General features: G+C 38.2%; 2 protein-coding genes across 4 annotated transcripts in view; one reads left to right on the top strand and one right to left on the bottom strand.

The window, feature by feature from the left end:
• C10H12orf4 (chromosome 10 C12orf4 homolog) overlaps window positions 1–1015 on the bottom strand; it is a 43896-nt gene extending 42881 nt beyond the window's left edge. The window contains exon 1 of one of the 3 annotated variants that reach the window (XM_033118504.1): window positions 787–1015. The gene's annotated coding sequence lies outside the window, so the exon portion shown is untranslated. The other 2 variants (XM_033118503.1, XM_033118505.1) reach the window with 2 other exon arrangements.
• A 111-nt stretch (window positions 1016–1126) lies between these two features.
• RAD51AP1 (RAD51 associated protein 1) lies at window positions 1127–23799 on the top strand. The gene is made up of 9 exons (XM_033116245.1): window positions 1127–1252; window positions 3535–3584; window positions 4842–4983; window positions 7331–7437; window positions 8854–8940; window positions 9450–9599; window positions 15931–16095; window positions 19931–20080; window positions 22732–23799. The coding sequence occupies exons 1-9, from the start codon at window positions 1236–1238 to the stop codon at window positions 22863–22865; spliced, it is 1002 nt and encodes a 333-aa protein (XP_032972136.1). The 5' UTR covers window positions 1127–1235; the 3' UTR covers window positions 22866–23799.
• Window positions 23800–25790: the final 1991 nt, after the last annotated feature.

The following is a 25790-nucleotide window of genomic DNA, read 5'->3' as shown; positions in this document are numbered from 1 at the left end:
ACTTCCTGTCAATAGGCTCCCCCCGCCCCCGCATTAAAACCCCATCTTATAGGACTCTGAGACAGAACAGACTCCAACGCTGAAGTCATAGTAATCTTTCCAAAGTTCATACCTGATGATGCTCATCTGCTTAAAACCTTTCTATCACATTCTATTGGTCTCCGGGTAACAATCAAACTCCTTAACCCAGTTTACAATGCCTCTGCTTACATCTCCACACTTTTTTTTCAGCATCTGCACCCCTCTTCCCCAAGACACAAATCTGCAAACTTTATCTTCCAGCCATACTGAACTCGTTTCTAAACCAAACCTCTTTTTCCACTTCCAACCTTTTGGAATGTTTTTCCTTTGCTTAAAACATTCTTACTGTTCTTTTCTTGGCGAAATATTTTAGCTTTGGTTTCAATCGGTTCAACATTTAGACTTACTATGTTTCAACAAATTGATTCTTTAGTTCCCTCCCCACCGTGTTTTTTTTTTTTTTTTTTTTTTTAAGCAGGGGTGAAATCAAGGAAGGATTCTCATGCAAAAACGGGATAGGAGGAGGATCGCTGGGCAGAACTCATACCGCCAACACAGTGGGGATCCTCAGGCTCAAATTAGTCACGCAAAGGAAGGGCTGAAGCTCCAGCCGAGAGAGGGGACAGCCCCTCCTTCAGGGGTTTCATTCTAAAGGGGTGTCCTCACTCTTGGTTCTGGGCTCACCTCCCCGAGGTCCGAAGTCCTGGGGTCCGCACACTCGGAGCTGTCAACGAGCCGCGGCTTAGGGACCATCAGCTGACTTACCGACTTGTTTTCACAACCAGCAGATCCGCTTCAGCAGATTCGCGCACACCTGTTCCTCTTTCCTGCCACCCCGGAGAAAACTCCTCGGTCTAAGTGCCCCCTTGTTCTATCCTGCCTCAATTTAATTATTCAAAAGTGTAAGAAGGTATATTTCTACTGTTACTGTATTTCAGACACGAAACAAAAGCCATTGTCGTGACGAACATGCAGCGGCAAAATACAAACTCGGCTCTGGAGGACCGGAAGCGGAAGGGCAACGTCTTGGGAAGGGAGTGAACAAATGAGCTCTTCTCAGAACGCGTGCGCGCCGGTCAGGATGGCTGGTCATCATTGGAGGACTGGTGGCAGGGGGCGGAGAGCTCCGGTGTCTGTTTTTGGGCGGGAATTGAAACCGCCACTGCTGCCAACTAGAACTTCAGAGCTGCAAAGATCCAGGCTTGAAGGGAGCCATGGTGCGGCCTGTGAGGTGAGTAATTCAAGACATCAGGCGGGGATGCGGAGAAAAGAGGAGGAAGACGCTGTAGTCAGCCTCACCTCCACACGATTGAGGGGAAAGGGACGAGCAGGACGGAGGGTAGCGATGGTGCGGTGGGATGGACGGCAACTGGGAAACTGTCCAGTCTCCACTGAGGGCCATCCATTCTCCAGAAGTATCCTAGCATTCTAGCCTTTCCCTTCTCTTTTCCTCCCTTCGCAGCTATTGCCGTTTCTTTACCCACCCCATTCAGATAAGACCTTGTATAGCAGCGTACGAACAGCACTTTACGTTGCACCCAGCTCCTCCTTAGGTGTTACTTCATTTGTTCATCACTGTGGTTATTTGATAACAGCAGTTTAGGTATCCCTATCTTATGTATTTAAACCTCTAGGCCTAAAGTCCAGTTTACCTGAGTCACAAAGCTGGTGAATGGCAGGATAATACTCAAACCTAAGTCACCTGGCTCCAAATCCTCTGTGCTTTCCATTATACTATTTGAAGCTATTCCTCTCCTTAACCACAGTTGAGTGCTATGGAGGCGTAGGGTCAGCCATTCATTTAGTAAAGTTATGGAATATAATATAGGTTACATTCTAGTCAAGGGGTGAGGTTAGGGGACCAAAAATAAACATCGAAATGTGAGAGAGAGTAAGAAGGAAGAAAACCTTAGTTTAAATAGGTGTTGCCTCTCTGAGGACATAGCACATGAGCTGAAGCATGAATGACAAGAAGGAACTAGCCAATGAAAATCTGGGGGAATCCTGGTAAAATAAAGGGAACAAGAGCCACGGCCTTGAGCTTGACCATGTTTGAGGGACAGAAAGAAGACCACGAAAGCTGTAGCATTTGCAAGCAGTGGGGAGAATTGTAGGGGATTGGGTTACAGAAATAGGCAAAGACCAGAGCAGAGAGGGCTTGTAGGCTTTAGAAAGGCGTTTGGATTTTATTCTATGTGCAGTGGGAAGTCAGGGGAGAGTTTTTAGTAGGGGAGAGAAATCTAATTTTGGTTTTATAAAGTTTGCTTGCAGCTACTGGTGGAGAATGAATGGCAGACGGGATAACCAGAAGAGGAGCAGGGAAACCGATTAGGAGACTATTGTATCATTGGGTAGTGGTTGGAGTAGGGTGTTATCAGTGGACATGGAATGGGACAGATGAATTTGGGATGTATTTTGGAGGAACTGCTTGGAAAACTTGCTGATGAAGTAGATGTGGAGGCAAGGGAAAAAAAGAATCAAGAATGACTTCACAGTATTTTAGCCTCAGCTACTGAATGGATGATCTTTCTACTAACTGAAGTGTGGCAGACTAGTTAAAGGAACAAGTTCAGAGGGGGATCAAGAGTTCCGTTTTGAGCATGTTAATTTTGAAATGGGTATTGAACATCCAAGCAGCGAATACATGATACCTTTGTCTGGAATAGCTTGTCAAATTATGGTTTGCAGACCCCTGCAGGTCACTGAGACCCTCTCGGGAGGTTCATGTGGTCAAAACTATTTTCATTATAATACTAAGGCATTACTTGCTTTTTTCATTGTTCTGTTACTGGCACTGCAGTGATGGTCAAATGACTGGCACCTTCACACGAAACAAGACAGGTGGCACCGAACTGTACAAGTAGTCGTTGTATTCTTTATTGCTACAATTCAGAGTGAAAAAGAGAGAATGTGCTTGATGAAGCAGTAAGAATTATATCATTATAGCTTAACCGTTGAGCATAATTTTTTTTAAAGAGTTTTGATTTTATTTTACTATTATTCAATCTCAGAATTTCTTCTAGTGTCCTCTAAAGTGGTATAAAGATTCGTTTCAGGTGGCAAGTACAAAGTCACTCGCCATTTTTTAAGTGCCCATTGCATACAGAACATTATTTAGTATTGTGGTGAGATTTAAAAAAAAAAAGAAAATGACTTTTAGTGTCAAGTTTATAACAAGGAAGACAGAATGCACATATAAAAGAAAAGAATATGTACAATAGAAACTTTTAAATGCCCCACAGCAATTAAACAGTATATAAATTGTAAGTGTTAACTATGTTGATTATTTTAACTTTGTGGGTTCTCTGAATTAATTTTTTTTCTTATCAGGCATATCAAATAACTATTTCAGCTAATATTAAATCCCTGTAAAATCCAAATCGTGTTTTAAGTTTAAGTATTCTCAAGAGAATACAAACACATTTTTCTTTACTCAAGACAATTAATGGTTTTAAGGATTGGGGTGAGAAAATTGATGTTTGTGTAAATGAAAAATTTCTGTCTTGATCATAGGCATAAAAAACCGGTCAATTACTCACAGTTTGAGGACTCCGACAGTGATGGTAAATAGAGATTCTTATTTTTACTTTAAAAGATTTGCAAATTTGTTTCCTGAGAAATGTATATGAGATATATATATATATATATTTATTTATATTTTATATTTATTTATTACATATTTATATATTATATATACATATATATATATTTGAACATATTACCCAATTGCATAAGAGGTAGGCCTGCAAAAATAATTTTTAAGCATTTGGGATAATTACGCTGATAATTATACTGACAAGAAGTATGTAAGTAAGTAATAAATGAATAGATCCAGGTAAAATGTTTCCTTAGGTCAAAACTACTCTAGGACCATGTTTCTCAAGGTGGGGTTTGTCTCTTCTCCCTTCCCCTAGGAAGGGACACACTTTTTTGAGGCACAAATATGTTACAGAATATAATGTGAAATCCCCATTAATTATACAATAAGACCTTGAAGAAAGGTTAGGCTTAAACTATGTATACCCTATTGGGTTATGTATTTATATATATATATATATATATATATATATATAGGCTATTACGGCAACTTTGGTCAAAAAGCTTAAGAAACATTGGGCTAGATTACATTCACTTTGAAGTAGGTTTTGTATTTCTCAGACCACCAGAACTTTCTGTGAGTCAAATGCTTAGGAACTCTGAGGTTTGAAGGAATCTGTTTTCTGCCTTGGGCACAGCCTTAGTGTGTGTAAGACTTAGGAGAAAATACTATAAAATATAATTTGTAGCTTTTTATCACTGTCATCTGTCTGTCACCAAATATTTATAAATTGCCAGTTGTGTTATAGACATTATAGGGTAGAGGTTGAGGCAATCACAAGTTATATTTCTCCATGAGGAAGCATAAAAGAGACAACATGTACTAATAAATGCTAAAGTATGTGATTAGTACTACATGTATCCTGAAGGTATGCATACCTATGTCATGCATACATGACACATGCTGCTTTTAGCTTTAAAAGCTAAAGCAGTAGTTTTATGTTGAGTATGAACAGAACTATATCAGTTTTTAGTGACTTAGTTTTTGATATGTTGATATTTTAATAAATAAGGCCACTAAAACAAAGTTGAAAAACATGAGTGAGAATAAAGAGAGTATATCAACATTTTTTGAATTATGGAAATTAAACAATTTGCTTAATCTTTAAAACTTGAACACCCACTGTAATGAATTTCAACTGCTAAGAAAATAATTTTATTTATTTCTTACTTAGAAGAAGGAATTTCATATATTCTTTTATTTTTAATTCACACATAAATAGATGATTTTGTTTCTGCAACTGGACATTTAACTAAGAAATCTAGAACAGCACCAAAGGAGTTAAAACTAGAAGAACCAACATCTAAACTGAAGAATCTCCAGAAAGAAGATACCCCATTGCAAGAGAAAACCCCTAAAAAAAGGTGAGAGGTAAGACATACAGTAAATACATGATATTAGATGTGTTAAAAAAGAGACAGATGCGGCCTCTGGTTTAAATTAGAGCTCGAGCAGAGCCATAGGTATTATTTTATTTAGTGCCTATAGGAGAACGAGGATGTACCATTAATCCTCTTCTGACTTTCTGACTTAAAGAAATTCATAAACATGTAAGGAAATACCCATTTAAATATTAAGACAATCATACTTGTAAAGTTTTGAAGTTATAACTTACTTTTACATGACCCCATACCTGTTTCTGAAGTCCAGTCTCACAAGACTACTTTGTTAAAAATTACATTTGTAAGGACAGGTTTATAAAATTTAAAACCATGTGTTTTTCTGCAGAACAAAAATATTTTCTCTTTATATTGTTGAGACTTGTCCAGCAGTGAGAAGATCTTGTAATTTCTAGACTAGCCTTGGAATTCCATTAGTTAACACCAGCAGAGAAGAGAGTGAGGGAAGGAAGCCCTGAGAGGCTCAAAACTTGTAGTGTGGAGAGGAGATGGGCAGAAGGGGAATGTTAACAAATGGATCATGGGTCATGTGATGTTTACTGCTACAAGTACGAGAAAAGTTAATTAACGTAGAGAAGATTAGTCCATGTCATTCTCTTTCCTTTTCTCTCTCTCTTTTTTTAATTTCTGTTTTTGATCATTTCACTATATTTCAAATATAGTGAAAATACCCACATATGGGATAAAATATTTGCAAATCATATAATTGAGGGACTTGTATCCAGAATATTTAAAGAACTCTTACAAGAAAACTCTTACAACTCAGCAATAAAGACTAATAATGCAATTTTTAAAAGGGCAAAGGATTTGAGTAGACGTTTCTCCAAAAAAGATATACAAATGGCCAATAAGCACATGAAAAGATGCTCAACATCCATAGCCATCGAGGAAATGCAAATCAAAACCACAGTGAGGTAATACTTCACACCCACTCGGATGGCCATAATCAAAAAGACAGACAATAACACGTGCTGTGGAGGGTGTGGAGAAATTGGAATCTTCATGCATTCCTTCTGCAAATGTAAAATGGAACAGCTACACTGGAAGACAGAGTAGCAGTTTCTCAAAATGTTAAACACAGAGTTATTAATATGACTCAGCCTAGGCCTATAGCCAAGAGAAATGAAAACATGTGCCTACACAAAAATCTGTACATGAATGTAGCAGCATTACTCATAATAGTCAAAAGGTGGAAGCAATCCAAATGTCTGTCAGCTGATGAAAGGATAATGTGGTCTATCCATACAATGGAGTATTATTCAGCAATAAAGAGACATGAAGTACTGATACGAACTACAACATGGATGAACCTTGAGAGCATTATGCTAATGGAAAGAAGCCAGGTACAGAAGACCACATACTGGACGATTCCATTAATATGAAGTGTCCAGAATAGACAAATCCATAAAAACAGGAAGTAGTTTAGTGGTTGCCAGATGCTGGGGAGTGAGTGCTAATGGATACAGGATTTCTTTTTGGGGTGTTGAAAATGTTCTGAAATTAGGTAATGGTGATGGTTTCATAATTCTCTGAATATACTGAAAACTGCTGAATTGTATGCTTTAAAAGGATGAATTTTATACTATATGAATTATATCTCAATAAAATTGCTGTTTTAGAAAAATAATAAATCCTCCAAGGTGCATCTCAGTATTTCCTCCTTCGTGCAACCTTCTCTGTTTTTGGTTTCTCTTCCTGTTACGCACCATAGCACTTTTGACCACCTTGAACAGGAGACATAATCTGCTTATATGGGATAATTATTAGTCTGTCTTATTTCTCTACCCGCCTCATTAATGGCAGAGTCATTGATGGACCTTTGTGTCCTATCTAGTGCAGTGCCTCATACACAGTAAGTACTTGGGGAACTATTTGCTGAAGTCTAGATTGGGAGAAACAAATGTAAAAACATTTTTTTAAATTAAATGTAAGACCTATAATAGCTGTCTGAGGAGGTGTGAGTGAGGTCATTTCTAAGTGAAAAAAAAAAGTGACCTGTGAACCAAGTCTTATTCCAGGTTGAGCAGGTAGGTGCTTCCCACATGGGTGAGCTGGTGGTAAGGACAGACATTACAATGAAAGGAAACAGTAAGTGCAACAGCACATATGTCAAATCTCTTATTACAACACGACATTGCTACCTTTTAGAAGTCTCATCCTTAAAAGTCAATGAGGATCATGATTATCATTGAAAAACATTTTTGTGAGGTTAGCAACTCTTATATGGTAATTCAGGAAAATCTCAAATTTTTCTGTTTAGTTGAGATTGATCATTTTAAAAAACTCATTATTATTTGTGTATCTACTCCAGGATGGCTTTAGACGACAAGCTCTACCAGAGAGACTTGGAAGTCGCACTGGCTTTATCAGTGAAGGAACTTCCGACAGTCATTGATGTGGAGGAGTCTCAAGATAAAAGTAACTTTATTTTCCATATATTTTTCTTTCTAACTTTCTTATTGCTTTTATAATAATTTCTTTGGATGAGATTTCCCAGAGGAAAGAGTACAATTTTAATACTTTGGACCATGAATGGCACAATTTGCAGAGGGTATGATTGGATTCAGTTTATTCTGCTGCATAAATCACGTACATACATACATACATACATCTCTGCTTAACAGCCAAAGTGAGGTTGAGGATGGACCTGGTCTGTGAGCTTGGGGATATTCAGATTACATTTTTGTATACAGTGAAAATTTAATTTCTTGATCAAATGCATTAATCTGTACAATCGTAACAATCCACCTCTGTTCTCTCAAAATTCAAGTTAAACATGACCTAATGATGGTAATTTTTATTATTTACAAAGGTTAAAGGTACTAATTTGGTTAGCAAGCTCAGTAGACTTAAGGGATGTATGATTTTTGGATTTCTCTATGGGTTTTTCTCCTTTGATTTTTCTGGTAACTCTGCGGCAGATATCAATACTTATATTCTGGAGACGCAGAAGTTATTCCTGGAAAAGACATCCAAACTGGTGAAATGCTTTCTGGATTAAATTGTTTTAGTTTAACTTCCTTTATGTTGGAGATATTTTTAGCCCATTAGCTTCTTTAAGTGTATAGATATTTAAATCAGTATTGCCTCCTATTTGAAAATAAAGGAGACAGTGTTGATTAGGGGGCCTTTTGGTAATGAGGAATCAAAGAAACTTAAAAAGTGAATTGTCATAAATTATATCTAAAATTGAGAAAATTAAATCCATCTCTCGCCTGTAAGAGACTCTGGAATGTGTAGCAGGATTTCCTTGGAAGTAACACTTCTCACAGAATAATGCGCTTTGTAACACTGAGACTTAACAGTACGAATTATCATGACTTAAAGCCTTTTTAAAACACCTTAGATCATTTTAAGATTATTATACTGATTGAAGAGTCTTTATGTTAGTAAAAGCATGGTCCTGCCTACACAGAAATAATAGTTAATACTTATTGACTTTCCTATGTGCTAGGTACTACAATGAGCAATTTCCATATGTGGTTGACATTTAATCCCCCACAGTAACCCCACTTCATCCCCACACTATTTTTATTTCCGTATTATGGACAAGGAAATTAAGTCTTAGAGAGGATAAGCAACTTTCCCATGGTCATATAAGCCAGTTTAAGTGGTAGAGCCTGAATTTGAACTTAAGTCTGATTAACTGTTTCATTTCAGAGCCCAAACTCCTAAAAATATGCTAGCCTCTCCAAGTGAAGTCATTGTGCCAGTTTGAGTTTAAATCGTTTGTCTGTATCTGGATGCTGTTACATTTTAGCACGAATCTTCCTCCTTCTAGACACTGGCTGGTGAATCAACACCTGTCTCTTCTTACCTCCTCCTTATATTTAGGCACTGACCAACGTGGCAGTAGTAAAACAGAAACAATGGATAAGTCTCCCCACATCTCCAATTGCAGTGTAGCCGGTGATTATTTAGGTAAGTTTTTATAGTGAAAATAATATTTATTTATTACAACAATGCTGTTTTTCAAATTTGTATTTACATTTCTAAAACTGTAGCTAGATCCAAGATCTTTACATTCGTGAAGGTGCCCTTCATCTCTCTCCTTTGCTTCTTTCTGTTTTAGTTTTCTTTCACTGCAGACCCAGTTTCTCCCCTGGTGAAGGGTCCTGACGACCCATGGCTTGTAATCAACAGCAGTTGAGCACTGAAGAAAGGGGCTGTGTCTTCCCAGCTCCACTTTGAAATTCTTGGGGAGAGACTCTCATTTTGGGTCTTGGACTTACCCGTCTACCAGACTCTGTTGCCAGGAGACTGATGTATTATAATTGGCCCAGGTTGGGCTATGTGGTCTATTACTAGAAGCCGGGGAGGGATATAGCTGGGCCAATAAAAACAGCAGACTGAATAGGCGTCTACTCTCAGCTCTTTACATATTGCCTGTCACAAAAAGTTTTCCATTGATTTTTATGCCTCCCCTGAAGATTTGGATAAGATTACTGAGGAAGATGATTTGCATGGTGCTCGAGGGAAAAGAAAAGCAGCATCTAAAGCTGGGGTACAGCAAAGGAAGATTCTTCTGGAAGGCAGTGATGGCGATAGTGCTGATGACTCCAAACCAGACTTTGCAACTAGTAAGTGATATCCTACCTCAAAATTAATCCTATGGAAATTCAGTGAAATGTTCTAAGAGACATTCATGTGTGCAGAGCACTGTGCTAAATATGTGGTGTGTGCAAGTTGGAGGAACACACAGGATGGTTAAATTCAGATATGGCATTTGGGGAAAAGCTTTATCTGGAGGTGACCTTTAAGTCATGCCTTGAAAAATGAGTAGCATTTAGGCAAACTACAGGGAAAAGCAGCATTTCTGACTGACAAGCATGAACAATGGAACAGGCAAGTACCCCGGTGAGAGTTCAGTGAGCCCCGCAGGAAGAATGTTGTAGGAGCAGCTCACGAGGCAGGCTGGCACTGAACCCTGGGGGTCTCGGGCCCATTCTAAGAAGTGTACACTTTTTTTGTAAGTAGTAGAAAACCACAAAAAATATTTTGGATAGAAGTGATAGGAAACCTTTATTTATTGTGACAGTTGTTTTCAGACTCAGAACTTAGGACAAATGGGAAGCATAGTGACCTTGACAGTACATCATGACATATTAAAAATTGAAAGGAATAAATGCAAAAATTTATGCCAAATCAGATGCTATGTTTTGATAGATTATAACATGCTATCAACAAACAATAAGAGATTTCTTCATCAGCATTTGTTCCACAAATATTTGAGCACCTGTTATGTGCACTGTAGTCTAGACACTCAGAATACAGCAGTGAGCAAATCAGCTCCCTCCAGGAGCTTAAATTTGAGTGAGAGGACATGGCCAATAATCAAATAGGTAAGTTCTCACGTAGCGTCCTTGACAGGTTCTGTGACTCTAAGTGAAACGCCATGTAACAAAACCAGTTTTACCATAGGCTAATTGATTGATATAAACAAGAATTAAGTTCCTATGGCATCTCATCAACCTTACAACGAAATAACATTGAACAGACTGACATTATTTGAGGACCTGTTGTACATAATTTGTCAAGTGTCATAGAAGAGCTACGAAAAAGGGGAAAGCAGGATAGAGCCTAAAAGTCTGCTTTTTAACCCAGACCTGCCCCTCTACGTGACCCAGGTGATCCCAAGGCAGTGGTCAATGGATCTTACTTTGAAAAACACTAATGTAAGTGGAGCACAAAAAGCAGGAGCCGGGAAAGAGAATACCCTCAAGAAGCATAGCAAAGCATGGACTAAATGCTTCCCAACTTAAGGTTACTTAATATAATACCAAAAAACAACACAAAAGAAACAGTATAGTCAAAATAACTCCTTGGCAGTTTCAGGGTCTTTTCTAGGCATAATTGTAGCACCCCCAGAATGTCAGTATCATTATTTGATGCATGCCTGTCAGAAAAATCAATAAGCAATTCTAAAGTTATTGACAGACTACTTAGCACACTAACGAAATTAATTTATCTTTAATAAAGGATCAAAATGTTTGCTTTGTAAGTGGAAGTGAAATCACTTGCTTTATTTGTTGGGTTTATGGAATTCATGGGTTATGTTTAGAGGTAGAGATATTTAAAAAGAATAGCATTGTGTTATTTGCATTCCCATGTCCGGTAATGTCTCCTGAACCATTTTATAATAGGAAGTTTTATGGAAATCATGATTTGGATACTGACTTTAAAATTGCCCATCTGCTCTTAAAAGTGCTTGAATAGATATTTCTCCAAAGATGATACACAAATGGCCAAAAAAAAGCGTGTGAGAAGATGCTCAATATCACTGATCATTAGAGAAATGTAAATCCAAACCACAATGAAATATCACTTCACACCCATTAGGATGTCAGAAAAACAAAATAGCAAGGGTTGGTGAGGATGTAGAGAAATTAGAATCCTTGTGCGCTGCTGGTGGGATTGTAAAATGATGCACCCGCTATTGGAAATCAGTATGGCAGTTACTCAAACAATTAAAAATAGATCTACCATATGATCCAGCATTGAAAGCAGGGTCTCAGATATTTGCACAGCCACATTCACAGCAGCATTGTTAACAATAGCCCAGAGGTGGAAGCAACCCAAATATCCATGGACGGATGAATGGATAAGTCAAATGTTATCTATATATACAGTAGAGTATTAATTCAGTGTTAAAAAGAAAGGAAATTCTGTCACATGTTACACCTTGGACAAACCTGGAGGACCTTATGTTAAGTGAAATAAGCCAGTCACAAGAGAAATACTGTGTGATTCCACTTATATGAGGATCTAAAATAGTCAAATTCATAGAAACAGAAAGAAGAATGGTGGTTAGCAGAGACGGGGGGGGGAAAGAATGGTAAGTTGTTTAATGGGCGCAGAATCACTGTCTTGCAAGATGTAAAAGTTCTGGAGGTCTATCGCACAACAATTTGAATATACCGTGTTTCCCCAAAAATAAGACCTAGCACACCATCAGCTCTAATGCATCTTTTGGAGCAAAAATTAATATAAGACCTGGTATGATATAATATAATATCATACCAGGTCTTATATAAGACCAGGTCTTTATAATATAATATAATATAATATAATATAATACTGAGTCTTATATAATATAAGACCGGGTCTTTAATATAATATAATATAATATAATACCGGGTCTTATATTAATTTTTGCTCCAAAAGATGCTTTAGAGCTGATGGTTTGGCTAGGTTTTATTTTTGGGGAAACACGGTACGTACTTAACTCTACTGATCTGTACACTTAAAAATGGTTAAGATAGGGCCGTCCTGGTGGCTCAGGCGGTTGGAGTTCCGTGCTCCTAACGCCGAAGGCTGCCAATTCCCACATGGGCCAGTGGGCTCTCAACCACAAGGTTGCCAGTTCGACTCCTCGACTCCTGCAAGGGATGGTGGGCTGTGCCCCCTGCAACTAAGATTGAAAGGACAACGACTTGACTTGGAAAAAGTCCTGGAAGTACACACTGTTCCCCAATAAACTCCTGTTCCCCTTCCCCAATGAAGTCTTAAAAAAGAAAAATGGTTAAAATAGTAAATTTTATATTATGTTTTTTACCAAAATTCAAAAACTTTTTAAAGGAAATCGTTTTTCAAAAATAAATAGCTTGGTTCCAGGTTGTTACTCAATTCTACATAAGGAAATATTTTTGAGATGAAATACGAGCCAGAGGTTTGAGAGAAGTATAGTCTTTTAAGTTTTGTACAGGTGAACAATGATGTAGGATATGGAAAACACAAGTAGGAAGGAAAACGTTTATTGAAATATGAGTGCTCTGAAGTTATGATGGATATGAGGACTGCAAAAATTATTTCTAACTGGAAATTATTCTTCCTTTAGACAGATTCAGGACCTACAGTTGTTTGGGGAAAGTGTGATTGTCAAATGGTGATTTTATTGTGAATTCTGATAATGAGGGTTGCTATTGTAATTAGGACAATAATCACAACGGGAAGCCGTTGTAGTAAAAATGATTAATCAATAAATGGAATGTCTGAATTCTTGGACGTTAGACCGGGTAGGACATTGGGAGAAAGTCATGCTGGTGGTTGATGTTGTAGTAGATACTTAAACATTCTTAGGTTCTGTTGTGCAAGATGCAGAAGTTCTCACCTTCGTGTCACTTGTGGACTAAAATGACTGCTTCTCCTCTAGCTCTTTCACATCTGATTTGGTTTTCTTCCATAGTACATTATTATGGTTTGCACTAAACTCCAAGTATGGCTATTCTCCCTATAAAACGCATATGGTCCAGCCCTGAGAAGCAGTCCTTCATCCCTTACAGGGAGCTAGCTCATTAGCTGAGAGAGTGAGAACTGCCATCTAGCCTGCACTGTGGATATACAAACTAAGCTTTAAGCAAACACTGTTCCTTGCCTCTCTAACTTTCTGACTCCTTTTCTGTCCCACCCCAGAAGTACAAAGCCTTACACCATCTTCCGGCCGTGTAAACCTCCTTAACCTACTCCAGCCAAGCCTGCTTTACCTTAAATTGAAAGACAGACATATTCATCCTTGCTTAGTGTACTTTAAGGAGCAACAGTTTATTTTCATTCACCCTAAGCCCAGAATGACTAACAACTCTCCAATCCCCTCAAAGGTGATTATTTATTATACTCGAATGTGCAACTATTATCATTTCACACACCCTCAAGTTTGGAGCAGGCTCCTTTTCTTTAGGTAACATGTCAGAGCTTTTCCCCAGCATTGGCTTAACCTCGATGAGAAGAGAAAGGGTCATCTGTGGCCTTCATTTGGGAAAGAAAAGTGAAAATTGCAGAGAATATTAGACTTTTGTTAAGGACATCTAAATATTCCCAGAATCTATAACCTAAGTGTTTGGGCCTTCCAGATTTTCCAATACGGTATGCTGATGACTTGGGATTCTGGGGGCTCCCATTTTCCCACCTCCAGATTATTTAGACTGCTTTCTCCATTAACTCATAAAGCTAAGTTGGACCCCATCTTTAGATAAACTTGTTCAGTAGAGTTTTGCCCAGTTCCTACCATTTATTCCTCTCAAGCCAAAAACACATGCAATACCAGAACTGTCCTAGATTTTATATTCTGAAATTTTGGAGACACTTCCCTACTACTTGCCATCCGTGAACCTAGATCCTCTTAGGACTCCAGAAATAATTACTTGATTTTGAAAGGTACTACTTATAATAGCCTTTGTGTGATTTTCTGGCCTTATTCTATATAACATAGTAATCATTATGTGAATATGTGGGTTGATTACTCTTTTGTTTTTTAAAAATTTTATTTGTGTGGAAAAAATGATAGAATAAGGAAATTACAATTTGAAGATCATAATGACCATCGTTAATTTAGGCAAAGATCATCAATGGAAGGCTGATGAGGATCTTTACAGTGGAGAATTCAGGCTGGCATCAGCTGAACCAACACAGAGTGGGACAACCGTACATTATGTGCTTTCTGATATGATATTACCGAAGTACAGAGCATCACCTATGAAGTATATTCTTGCCCCCCCTAAATAATAAGAAGGTGAGCCTGATTCTAATTGAGTCTTCAGAAAATTCCAGCTCACAGAAAATGCAAGAGTAAATTAAATGACACCATGAGGAAGAAAACACAAATCCAGAATGTGGGACATTTTATAGAACAACTGACTTGGTTATTTCAATAAGTCAAGGGCATGGTGGGGGATATTGCTCTACATTGAAAGTGATTAATATGGACTGGATAGATGGCACTCCAAAACTCTTGTTTCCATTGTTAGATATGATAATGACATTGTTTTGTTTAAAAAAGTCCATGTTTCTTAGAGATGCATTCTGAAGAATATAGGAGTGTAATGACACGATGCCTCGGATGTATTTTAACATACTCCAAGAAGGAAAGGGAAGAGAAAAGAAAAGAGAGAGAGATGAAACAAAAGCACCAAAATACTGAGATTGTTGAATAGTTATTGTCTACTATTATGTACGTTTAAAATTTTTCATACATGTATTTTTATATAAAATATATTTCATATAGATAAATAGGAAGATAGTATATATGGTGGGCATAACAGTGGTTATCTGTGAGTGGTAAAATTAGGGCGCAGGCCTTCTTTTTCCTTAATACTTTTTATTGTGGTCTACATTTTCTGCAATAAGCATGTACTGCTTAACTATCAGGTATTCTCCATACTTTTTTCCAGAGCAGGTGTGCCTAATTAGCATATTGCTTCACTGGCTTACATCACCCCATGGAGGACAGAAAAGAGTTTGTGGGAAGTTAGAGGTGTGTCCCAAATGAAATCATATATAGGATTATCTTTTTTAAAAAAATATTTTATGTTGTTTAGTCTCTTAAGGTTGTTGTATGGTTAGTCCCTGCTCCTCAATTCCCAATGTTTTTCTATTCTAGAATGTTGAAGTTTATGTGATTAAGGAAGGTATACTGTTATTATTACCATCAAGGTCATCATTTTGAAAGAGTAGCTAATGTTATACCCTACCATTCGTTTCAAAAGTTACTGAGTTAAGCTGGTAAAATCGGAAGTAAAGATTACTGATAGGAAATTATAATGACGATAGTAATAGCAAACAATTCTACTTTGCTTGCGGTATGCCAGATGTCATTCTACATGCCTTCCCTATGTTAACTCAGTTAATCCGCACAACAACCCTATGATACAGGTTTTCTGGTTACCTCCATTTTATACATGGGAAACTGAGGCACAGTGCCATGGGTGAGCGACATGTCGGAGGCCGCACAGCATGTAAGTGGAGGGGCCAGGATTCAAACCCAGGCAGCCGTGCTCTCCGTCATGGCAGTGTTTTGCCACTGGAAATGGCTTAGCACAAAGGTTCACAAGAATATGCAAAAGCCAGAGATAAAGTCAAGGCCATAGAAGCCTTACTTCTTAAAACAAAGATGAAGTATGGACTCTTCTGTTTTAGGTGAAAATTCTGAGAATGATTCTGATTTTGGTGAGAGTGAAGATGATGATGAAGACGTCACTATAAGAAAAAGTAAAGTTAAAGAAATTAAAAAGAAAGGAGTGAAGATTAAATCCCCAGTTGAAAAGAAAGAGAAGAAACCTAAATCCAGATGTAATCCTTTGGGTAAGCTTAGTCCAAAACACTTTATGAAGGAAATGTATTTGGTTTATTTAATGGGTGTTTCTTATATTTGCCTTTGTTCTCCTTAACAGTTCGTGAGTGTTCCTTTCTAGTTAAGATGTGTAAAGAAAGCAGGGTGAGTGGAGAAAGCAGATGAGGGGAGTGAGCTCCACTACCTGTCTAGCGCTTCCTATGTATCACCTCCCTTTAGCACTGACAGCGCCCTCTGAGCTAGCTATTGTCACCTGCATTATACTGTGAGAAAACTGAGGCTCAGAGGCTTAAATAATCTGTTGGAATTCTTACAGCTAGTAGTGAGTGAGGGGCTAGAATTTGCACCCAGGTTTGTCCATCCGGAGCCTAAGCCCTATCCACTGGACCACATTTTCTCCAGGATATTAAACAGGGAACTTTGCATGATTCTAACTTTCTTGATTTCATGCTTGACTTAATCTTTGACTTCAGAACTCTTTTGCCACGTTTTGAGCCTTTTCGTTTTTTTCAAAACAACTTCTGTTAGTAACCATTTTTGCAAACTTTTGGAATTTGTGACAACTTGAACATGGAATACCTGTTTCTTTCGTAAAAGAAGTTAGGATGCTTTTGAGTTCACAATATGTGGTAAATTATTGTAACATAATTTTCATTAATCTTATTTGTTCTACTTATTAATATATATATTTATGTCTTAGTTGTTTAATATATATGCTCTTTGAAACTGAAATTTCCATTACTCAGACTCCATTTATGAATAGAAGTTGCTCTTTCCTTGATAGCATGCTCCTGAGTATTTGCTAAGTAGTAAGAATTAAGTGCTGATTGAGTTATATTCCTCTCCACTGTATTCGGAATAAAAGAGGTTTTAATTAGTGTTTTTCCAATTGACAAGTTGATCTCATCTCCAGAAATTACATTTCACATGCAGAGCTTTTTAGAAATAAAGCTGTGTATTAGTTTCCAGTTGCTGCTGCAAAAAATTTCCACAAACTTAGTGGCTTAAAACACTACAGATGTGTATTACTTTACAATTCTGCATATCACAAGTTCAAAATGGTTCTCACTGGGCTGAAATCAAGCTATCAGCAGGGCTGTGTTCCTTTGTGAAGGCTCTAGGGGAAAATCCATTTTCCTGCCTCTTCCAGCTGCTCGAGGCCGCCTGTGTTCTTTGACTGTGGCCCACTTCCATGTTCAGAGCCAGGAATGTCAGGGACTTTCTCACATCACATCACTCTTACCCCCACCCCTGCTTCTCACTGTCACTTGTAAGGACCCTGGTGAGTACATCGGGCCCATCCAGATCATTCAGGCTAATCTCCCCACCTCAAGACCCTTAGTGACGTCTGCTATGTCCCGTTGCTACACACGTTTGGGGAATCAGGATGTAGACATTTGTGCAGGGCCTACCACAAACTGTGATATGAAAAAAATCATTAACAATATGAATATATTTTATATTTTCTTTAAATGTTTGTTTATGGTTCCTCCCTAAGACAAATTAAAAACTAAAAATAAAATTTCAGTTTCCAGGTTGGAATTTACCATATAAAGTCTTCTGTATACCTTGGAGCAAGTTGCTTCACAAAGAAGTTTAATATATAATATTGGAAGTAAAATTTATCTCCTAAACAATGGGATTAAGAATTAGGCAAGATGGATTATATTTCTAGTTCCACTAATAATGTAGTGTCTTTCATTTGCCCATGTTATAATTTTTCCCTTGACAGAGGAAATTTCAAGATCTGTGCTGTCCGATGTGGTAGCCACTAACCACATGTAGCTCTATTCCATTTAAGTTAATTAAATGTAAACAAAATGTAAGCGTCAGTCAGTCCTTTGGTTTTGCCAGCCACACTTCAAGTGCTGGAGAATAACAGGAGGCTAGTGGCTATGGAATTGTGGGATTGCGCAGCACAGAAGGTACAGCATTTCCATCAGCGCAGAAAAGCTGCCAGGCAGTGCTGATGTAGGGAGGAGAAATGTTAACATTAAAGAGAGGATATGGTGAAAACGGTCCTGTTCATATGCATTCAGATACCCCTAGGGATCTCAAAGCAAGCATTATCTGAAAGGGAATTTATAGTCCACCTCTCCTCCCATCATCCCCTTCACCCTACCCCCAAAAAAACCACCACCTACTCCCATTCTTGTGTTTATTCTCTGGGTTAATGTCACCATCCAGCAGTGTGTGCACAGCAGGAGCTTGCAAGTCATGATTATTTCTTCATCTCCACCACTGCTTTCCCCCATCTGAGTACTAAAAGAGATCCAATACCTCTTTCTCCCCCTTAGTGCAGGCCCTTACCACCTCTCTCCCAGATTACCGTAAGAGCCTACTAATGGTCTACTTGCCATATACTACTGTCAGAAAGATGTTTTCTAAATGCAGGTCCTCCTGAGAAAACTACGTGGCTCCTTCACTTCCTCAGTGATCTGCACCCTGTCTATCGCTTCCCTTTCCCACCCTTGCCATTCCTGCTCCAGCCTTACTGGACAAGTAGCTCGTCTTGGAACTTGCATCTGCCAGTTTTGCATGCTCTACTCTGGAAAACTTCCTCTAACTCATCTTTACCTTCCAGGCTTGACTTGGCTCAAATTATCCTCACCCACCTCCTGTGACTTCTAAATCTACGCAGATAATATACACAGATTATGGGTTCCTTCCTACTGTGATACCTCTAGAGTCTGTCATAGCTCTTACCATACTGCATTGCGCACATCTTTACTGTGCTGCCCTTTCTATAAGAGTCTAGTGACGACCATTGGAATTCCTTGGGAGCAGGATTCATGAATTATATTCTTTGTAACCCTAGAGGCTAATATACGAGGTCTGACAAGTAAGTTCACAAAATTGTTGCAACGATGTTGCTAACCTTTTTTGACATCAGAGGGATTATTCACTATGAATTTGTACCAACTGGACACACAGTTAACCAAATTTACTATTTGGAAGTGCTGAAAAGGCTGCGTGAAAAAGTCAGACGACCTGAACTTTTCGCCAACAATTCATGGCTCTTGCATCGCGACAATGCACCAGCTCACACAGCACTGTCTGTGAGGGAGTTCTTAGCCAGGAAACAAATAACTGTATTGGAACACCTTCCCTACTCACCTGATCTGGCCCCCAATGACTTCTTTCTTTACCCGAAGATAAAGGAAATATTGAAAGGAAGACATTTTGATGACATTCAGGACATCAAGGGTAATATGACGACAGCTCTGATGGCCATTCCAGAAAAAGAGTTCCAAAATTGCTTTGAAGGGTGGACTAGGCACTAGCATCAGTGCATAGCTTCCCAAGGGGAGTACTTTGAAGGTGACCGTAGTGATATTCAACAATGAGGTATGTAGCACTTTTTCTAGGATGAATTTGCAAACTTAATTGTCAGACCTCGTATTGTCTCACTGACACACTGAGACACTGTTGTGTAATGTTTAGAAATATGAAATTGGGCTTGGGAGTCAGACCTGGTTCCTAATCCTGGTTCTAACATTTACTAGCAAACTACAGGCAGATTGCTGAACTTCTGTGTTTCCTTATCTGACAGTGGTGATGGTAGTATCTGTATCAGAGTTGCTCTAAGGGTTAAAGGTAACATATACGATTGCATATATGCATATATTACATATATTACATATATTACATATATTACACTGCCTAGCACATAAATGCTCATAAAAGGTGACTGTTTTAGTCTTTCAATAAATGTTGATTAAAAAGAGTTTTTCAAAATGATACTACCTTTTTAATTTTTAGAAGATTATGCTACTATAATTTTTACAGATATATACTAGTCTTAATCTTCCTGACAAACTTTTTTATGGATATTTTTCAAATAAGTGACTTCAGTAGACTCTGCTCCAGCTGCTGTCAAATCAGAATCTCAGTCCTCACCGAAAAAAGTTTCTCTTTCTTCAGAGGCCACTAGGAAACCATTACAAATACGCAGTCCTTCAGCTGAAAGCAAGAGACCTAAGTGGGTCCCACCAGGTATGGTATATTTATTGATCAAGGACTCGGGCTTGGAGAACTACCACTGGTAGATGGTTTTCCTAGTTGTAAATGTTACACATATCGTTACATATTCTCCAAAACAAAGGTTTTGCATTCATTCATCATTTATCGTTCCCTCATATTGAGCATGCAGGTTGTTTAGTATTTTTTTGAATGTTATAAATAAAGTTGTAATAAGCACAAACATCCTTATTTTAGAAATGTATGGGCACACCCCTGATTATTTTCTTAGGATGAATTCCTAGTAGTAGAATTGCAGTGACAAAGACAAGTAACATTTAAGGTTCCTGATATGTGATTTTGGCAACAAATCTGTTTGCTCGCGACCCGCTGACCTCCACAGCCTGAAGTGTCAGGGCCTGTACATGGGAATCCCGGCATGTAACAAGTGCCCTAGCAAACGCAACCTCCAGCTCCTACAAACTTGACTTCTTTTTGTTTTCTTTTGCTCCACAACAAGTCTCATTGATGCTTCAAGAATTCTTTGACCTTCACCCTTCTTGACATTACTAAAACCCAAATCCAGGCCCTGTTCATTTCATGCCCCAACTACTGGTGGCTTCCTAACTAGTCCTGGCTCTGTCTACACTTTCCCTGTCCACACATGAATCTTCTCTTCCAGTGAAACTGATACATTTTTGTGTTCCCTAAATACAGTGTATGTCTTCTTCTGTCAGAGCCTCTCTATCCAGTCTCCTCTTTCTGATTATGTCTTTCTTCATCTGTCCCCTCTCCTTTTCTAAGTCATTCCAAGTCTACTCAGGTTTACTTTACTTCTTTGCAGTGACATTTCTTGATTGGTGTACAGTGGTCATTCTCCTAGTAATAACTAGGTATTAATAGACAGATTTAGGCCTGAGACTGCATGATTACTTAATTTCGGAGTCTTCATTTCATCATCTGAAACATTAAGCACTATATAATATTTAAAGTCCTTTCTGGTTTAAAAATTCTAGGATTTTAATGAGGACTTAAAAGTTTTTTGGAGAAGGAAAGGAAGAAGATTAGTTACTGAAATAATGATGCCATTATCACTTAAAGGATAATCCTTAGTGTATTTCTTCTGAGAATAATTAGTAATTTCCCAACAAAAGAAATTTAAAACAAATGATATAATGACTGTAGAAATTTAAAGGTAGCATTATCAAAAAGACAAAAAAGGATATAATGGAATGATGGATAAAGAGTTAATATCATAAAGCGCAAAGTGCTTATAGATTGTGTGGACGGGTAGGGCAAGTGATGTCTCTGAGGGAATGGGGGCATGTGATAAACTTGAGGGAGCAGGGATTGTCGGACTTGACAGCTCAGGCCTTTTTGGAAGGAAACAGTTGCTGCTCAGCTCCTTCTAATTGTTCACAGGCAGGATTATGGGCCTGCTATTTCCAGATCTGATTTTTTCAAAAGAAGCCAGAAATCCAGATTTTAATATGAAATCTCATAGTTTTTTTTAAGTTGACTTTTTTTTTTCCTTTTTTGAAACCCAGTATAGGTATATCTGCGAGCTAGATTTGACCCTCAGGTAGGCAGTTAGTTATCTGTTTTATACAAATATGAGACCACCAAGCCCCCAATGAGAAAGTGAGCCAAGGACATAAACATACTAATGCCCCCAAGAAATACAACTAGAAGTGAGTATGAAAAGAATTTCAGTGTCACTGATAATTAGAGAAATAATAAAATACTACTTTATACCTCTCAAACTAGAAAATAAAAAAGCAGTATAATTCAGTACACTCTGAATTGTGGGGTAGCAGGTATAATTATTTACTATGAATTTATAATCACTTTATAGGACAGCTTGACAGAAGCCATAAAAATAAACCTGTGCTTTGCCCTACAAACTAGTCTTGGGAATTTATTCTTAAAAAATAATTAAAAAGAAGAAAAAGTAATAAGTGGTCAGCTTCTCATAACTATTTATAGAAAAATTGTGAGAAACTAGAAACAGCCTAAAAGTTTGTTGAAAGAATTTGATATATGGCACATACATTCAATTAAGAATGTATAAATCGGATAAATCGGATGGTTAGAAACATGGGAATGTTTATAAATCTTTCCTTGAAAAAAGTACACACAGTTGTACTTATGACTACAGGCATAATCAACTATGAACACTTAATGTGGATAAATTTTGAAATTTCATACTTGGAAATAATTACTACGTTAGAGTGGGAGCATGAATGAAGCCAGTGTAAATAAATAAAAAACAGTATTTGTCCTGTTTAAAGTTATTTAATATTTTAAAAAATAGGTCCTTTTAAAGGAGTACTTGTAAAAATAGCAGGAGTTTTAAAAATGTATTAGATTTTTCTACTACTTTAGAAATTATAATTGCATTCATTTCTTTATCCCTTTACAATCAATGTTATTTGTTCCCAACTTAAGCTATTTCAGTTTTCATGCTTAAAGTTTTGGTATCATTACCTTGCCTTCTGGAGATGTTTGAAGATAGGTGACACTGTATTTTTTCTGCTCTTTATTACTTTCCATTTTTTTGATCTTGTTTATAACTCCATAGAGCCTGCATAGCAGAATAAGCCTTAGCTGCGTTTTTTGCTTTGTAAATGTATGTTTGTTAGGAGATTTCTAATATTATCAGCATCAGGTGGTATGTTTTCTTTCAGCAATATCTGGAAGCAGCAGCAGCAGCAGCCCACAGGCAGGGGTGTCTGTTAAGTCTCCGAATCAGAGTCTCCGCCTTGGCTTATCCAGATTAGCACCAGTTAAACCTTTGCATCCAAACGTCGCTAGTAGCTGAGTGTGGTCTCAAAGAAATGTTTAATTAACAGAATCACAATTTTGCAAGTGTGTTCATATTTGATTTGTGTTTATATTTGAAAAGGGTATTGTAATATAAAGGAATTCTTTAATGTCATATAAATTCTCTCTACCCATTTTGTGATTATGTTCTCTGAAGAGCTATTGAAACTTCGATAAGAGATTGGTTTGTAAGAATCATCTTGTAATGTCATTTCCTTCTGAAGAGCATATTCTATTTTTCTTATGTATAAGAACTTATTGTCATTAGTAGTCGTCAGTTTGACGTGGAGGAAGTATATATTACATGCTGTTCTTTTCTATTAACAGAAGGTTTCTTTCTAGTTTCGTCTAATTTATGGCACCTTAACTTTGTTCAGAGTTTATCTGGCAAAAGGAAACATTTCCATTTTTCCCAGGAGACATTTCTGAAATCTTGTACTTAAGCTACATTGTCAGTTTTATTGCAAAGATGTTTTGTATTTTAGCCAAATATTTTTATAATGAGAATTCAGAATTATTTTACACATTAAAGCAGTTTCTATATGGCATATGTCTCCTACTTAGAAATAAGAGGTTATTGTACAGCCAATAGAATTTCTTGACATTTTATGAAACCCTCATTGTCAAAACCTTTAATAAAAATGAAAGGTTTTGATCTGCTCTTTTCCTTGGTACAATTACATCCGTCTCTGTCTACATTTCATGATAAAATGAATGCTGGGCAAAAAAAATTAGGCTTCTGATGTAAATATAAAGGGTGGACTGTTAAAGTAATCACTTTGTGTGTGGTCAGCTTTAGAGGGTGTCTGTCCAGTACCTCGTCGTCCCTATTATGATATTAGATACTACAGCTTTTCAGGGAACTTAGATCTGAATTTGTTGTGAATCAAAATAGTAACAGACATTTTATATTTATGGTGACAATTTCAACCAGCTCCTGTCAACTTTTTAATAAAAATTCTTTAAAAAATGTACAATACTTAGCTCAGTTCTTTGTGGTTTATGGAAATATCTATGTTAATGTGAAAATAAGTAATGTAGAATTATGATTAAAGTGAGTGTTGGCTTACTGCTATCGTACATTCTTTTCTTATCTAGTGTATATTTATATACTGTCATATACCATCTCATCTACCCCGCCCCACCCCCGTTTAAAAACATGTTTTCCAGTTACACAGTATTGAGATACCATATATGGCGCAGTTCAATAGTAAACATTTATTAAGCGCTTACCCTGTATTAGGTACTGATATCATTGATTAATCATCTAGCACCAGCTTGATGAACCTGTTTTCTCCGTGTTATATAGTTTCTGTTGAAAATTACCATAAAGTTTGTTAAAACTGGCCTTGCAGAAAGCACTCGTGACCTTCCTGTTTCCAAATCCAGTGTGTATTTTTCTCACCTCATCTTATAGACCCTGTTCTTCATCCTCTGCTTAATACATTTTATTTCCTGGGCTCAGATAACACTATTCTTTCACAATTTTCTCCCCATCTCCCTCTCTGCTTTTCACTGTTTTTCAACTTTCTAATTTTTGTGTCACCTACATCCACTCCTCCCAACATAGTGTCATATTCTGTCATGTCATTCCCCCCAACCCCACCCTCCTTTTTTAAAGCTTAGGTGACTTCAAGCCCCAGTGGTCACCTATGTGACAGTTACTGCCATGTTAGGATCTTTAGCCTGCATCTTACTCTGCACAAGACCTGTTGTTGTCTGGTCCATTGATAATTTGACGTAGGAACTCATCACTAAATCAGTAACATCTCGCCCAACCCCCAGTGTTTCCCCCTGCGGTGTTTCCTGTTAGTAAATGGCACAACCACAGACTCAGTACCTGAGGTATTGCCACCCTCACATCCAGTCACCAAGCTCTGTTCCATTTCCTCGGTTGTTCAAAACCGTCCTCTCCTTCGACTTGCTGTCCATTACTCCGAAACATCACACTTACTGCTTCTAACAAGCACTCTTGCCTTGCTTCTTAACCCACTGTGGCTTACACTCTATGCCACTGTTGCCAGAGGGAGTTTTCTAAAATAAAATCTGAGCTTGAACACCCCGCTGCTGAAAATCCACACACGCAAACCTTAGCCTATTTTGTTCACAAGATATCTCAAATCTGGCCGACGCCTTCTGGCACCCGTGGTGGTGGCATGCAGCCCCAGCCCCTGGGCCTTCAGCCCCAGCCCCTGGGCCTTCAGACTGGCTCTTATCTGCCTTCTTTACGTTGCTAATTCCTACTTGTCCTCGAACACATGGCTCTTTTCAGAAAGCTTTATTTGCATGTCTGTTTCCTCTGGCCCAGACTGTGTACCTCCAGGCCACGCTACTGCCATTCAACTATAACTTTCCTTGGTTTTCCTGCTTTTAAAACCTGATGCAGAGTAAGTGCTCAAAAGCTGTTCATCTGATGAATACATTATATCCAGAACTGCTATGAGCTTCTGCTAACCACGAAGTTTGAAGAGGAGGGGGCTAAGGACAATTTCAGGATCTGGTCTGCTCCGTCATCTCTCTGTCCTCTGGAAGTCCTGCAATTCTTGTTCCAAACTTGAAAGAACTGGAGCAAGAAAATGGGAGTAGGAAGAAAAGAGATGTGTTTTCTAGATTGATGTGAAAGGTGGTTTGGGCCTTAAGTCCTTTCAGCTACGGAGTCACAAAAAGGGCGGAAATAGTTTCTATAGCGACGGGAGGAGGGTGTGGTCCTCCACCTGAACTTGGCGGGTTACGGTCCCAGCCCCCGCAGGGGCCGAGCAGACCGCCAGCCTGATGCAGCCCCTCCCACCGGAACAAAGTAAGGACGAGGAGGCCGCTGGGGCTCGCGGTCCCTCGAGAGGCTGAACCAGGCAGGCTGGGGCGGCCCTCCCTGGGGAAGAAGCTTCTGGGGCAATGGGGGAAGGAGGTGGGGGGAGCGGGGAGA

Source organism: Rhinolophus ferrumequinum, chromosome 10 (genome assembly GCF_004115265.2).
Source record: "Rhinolophus ferrumequinum isolate MPI-CBG mRhiFer1 chromosome 10, mRhiFer1_v1.p, whole genome shotgun sequence".
NCBI lineage: Eukaryota > Metazoa > Chordata > Mammalia > Chiroptera > Rhinolophidae > Rhinolophus > Rhinolophus ferrumequinum.
This window is presented reverse-complemented; position numbering and strand designations above follow the sequence as displayed.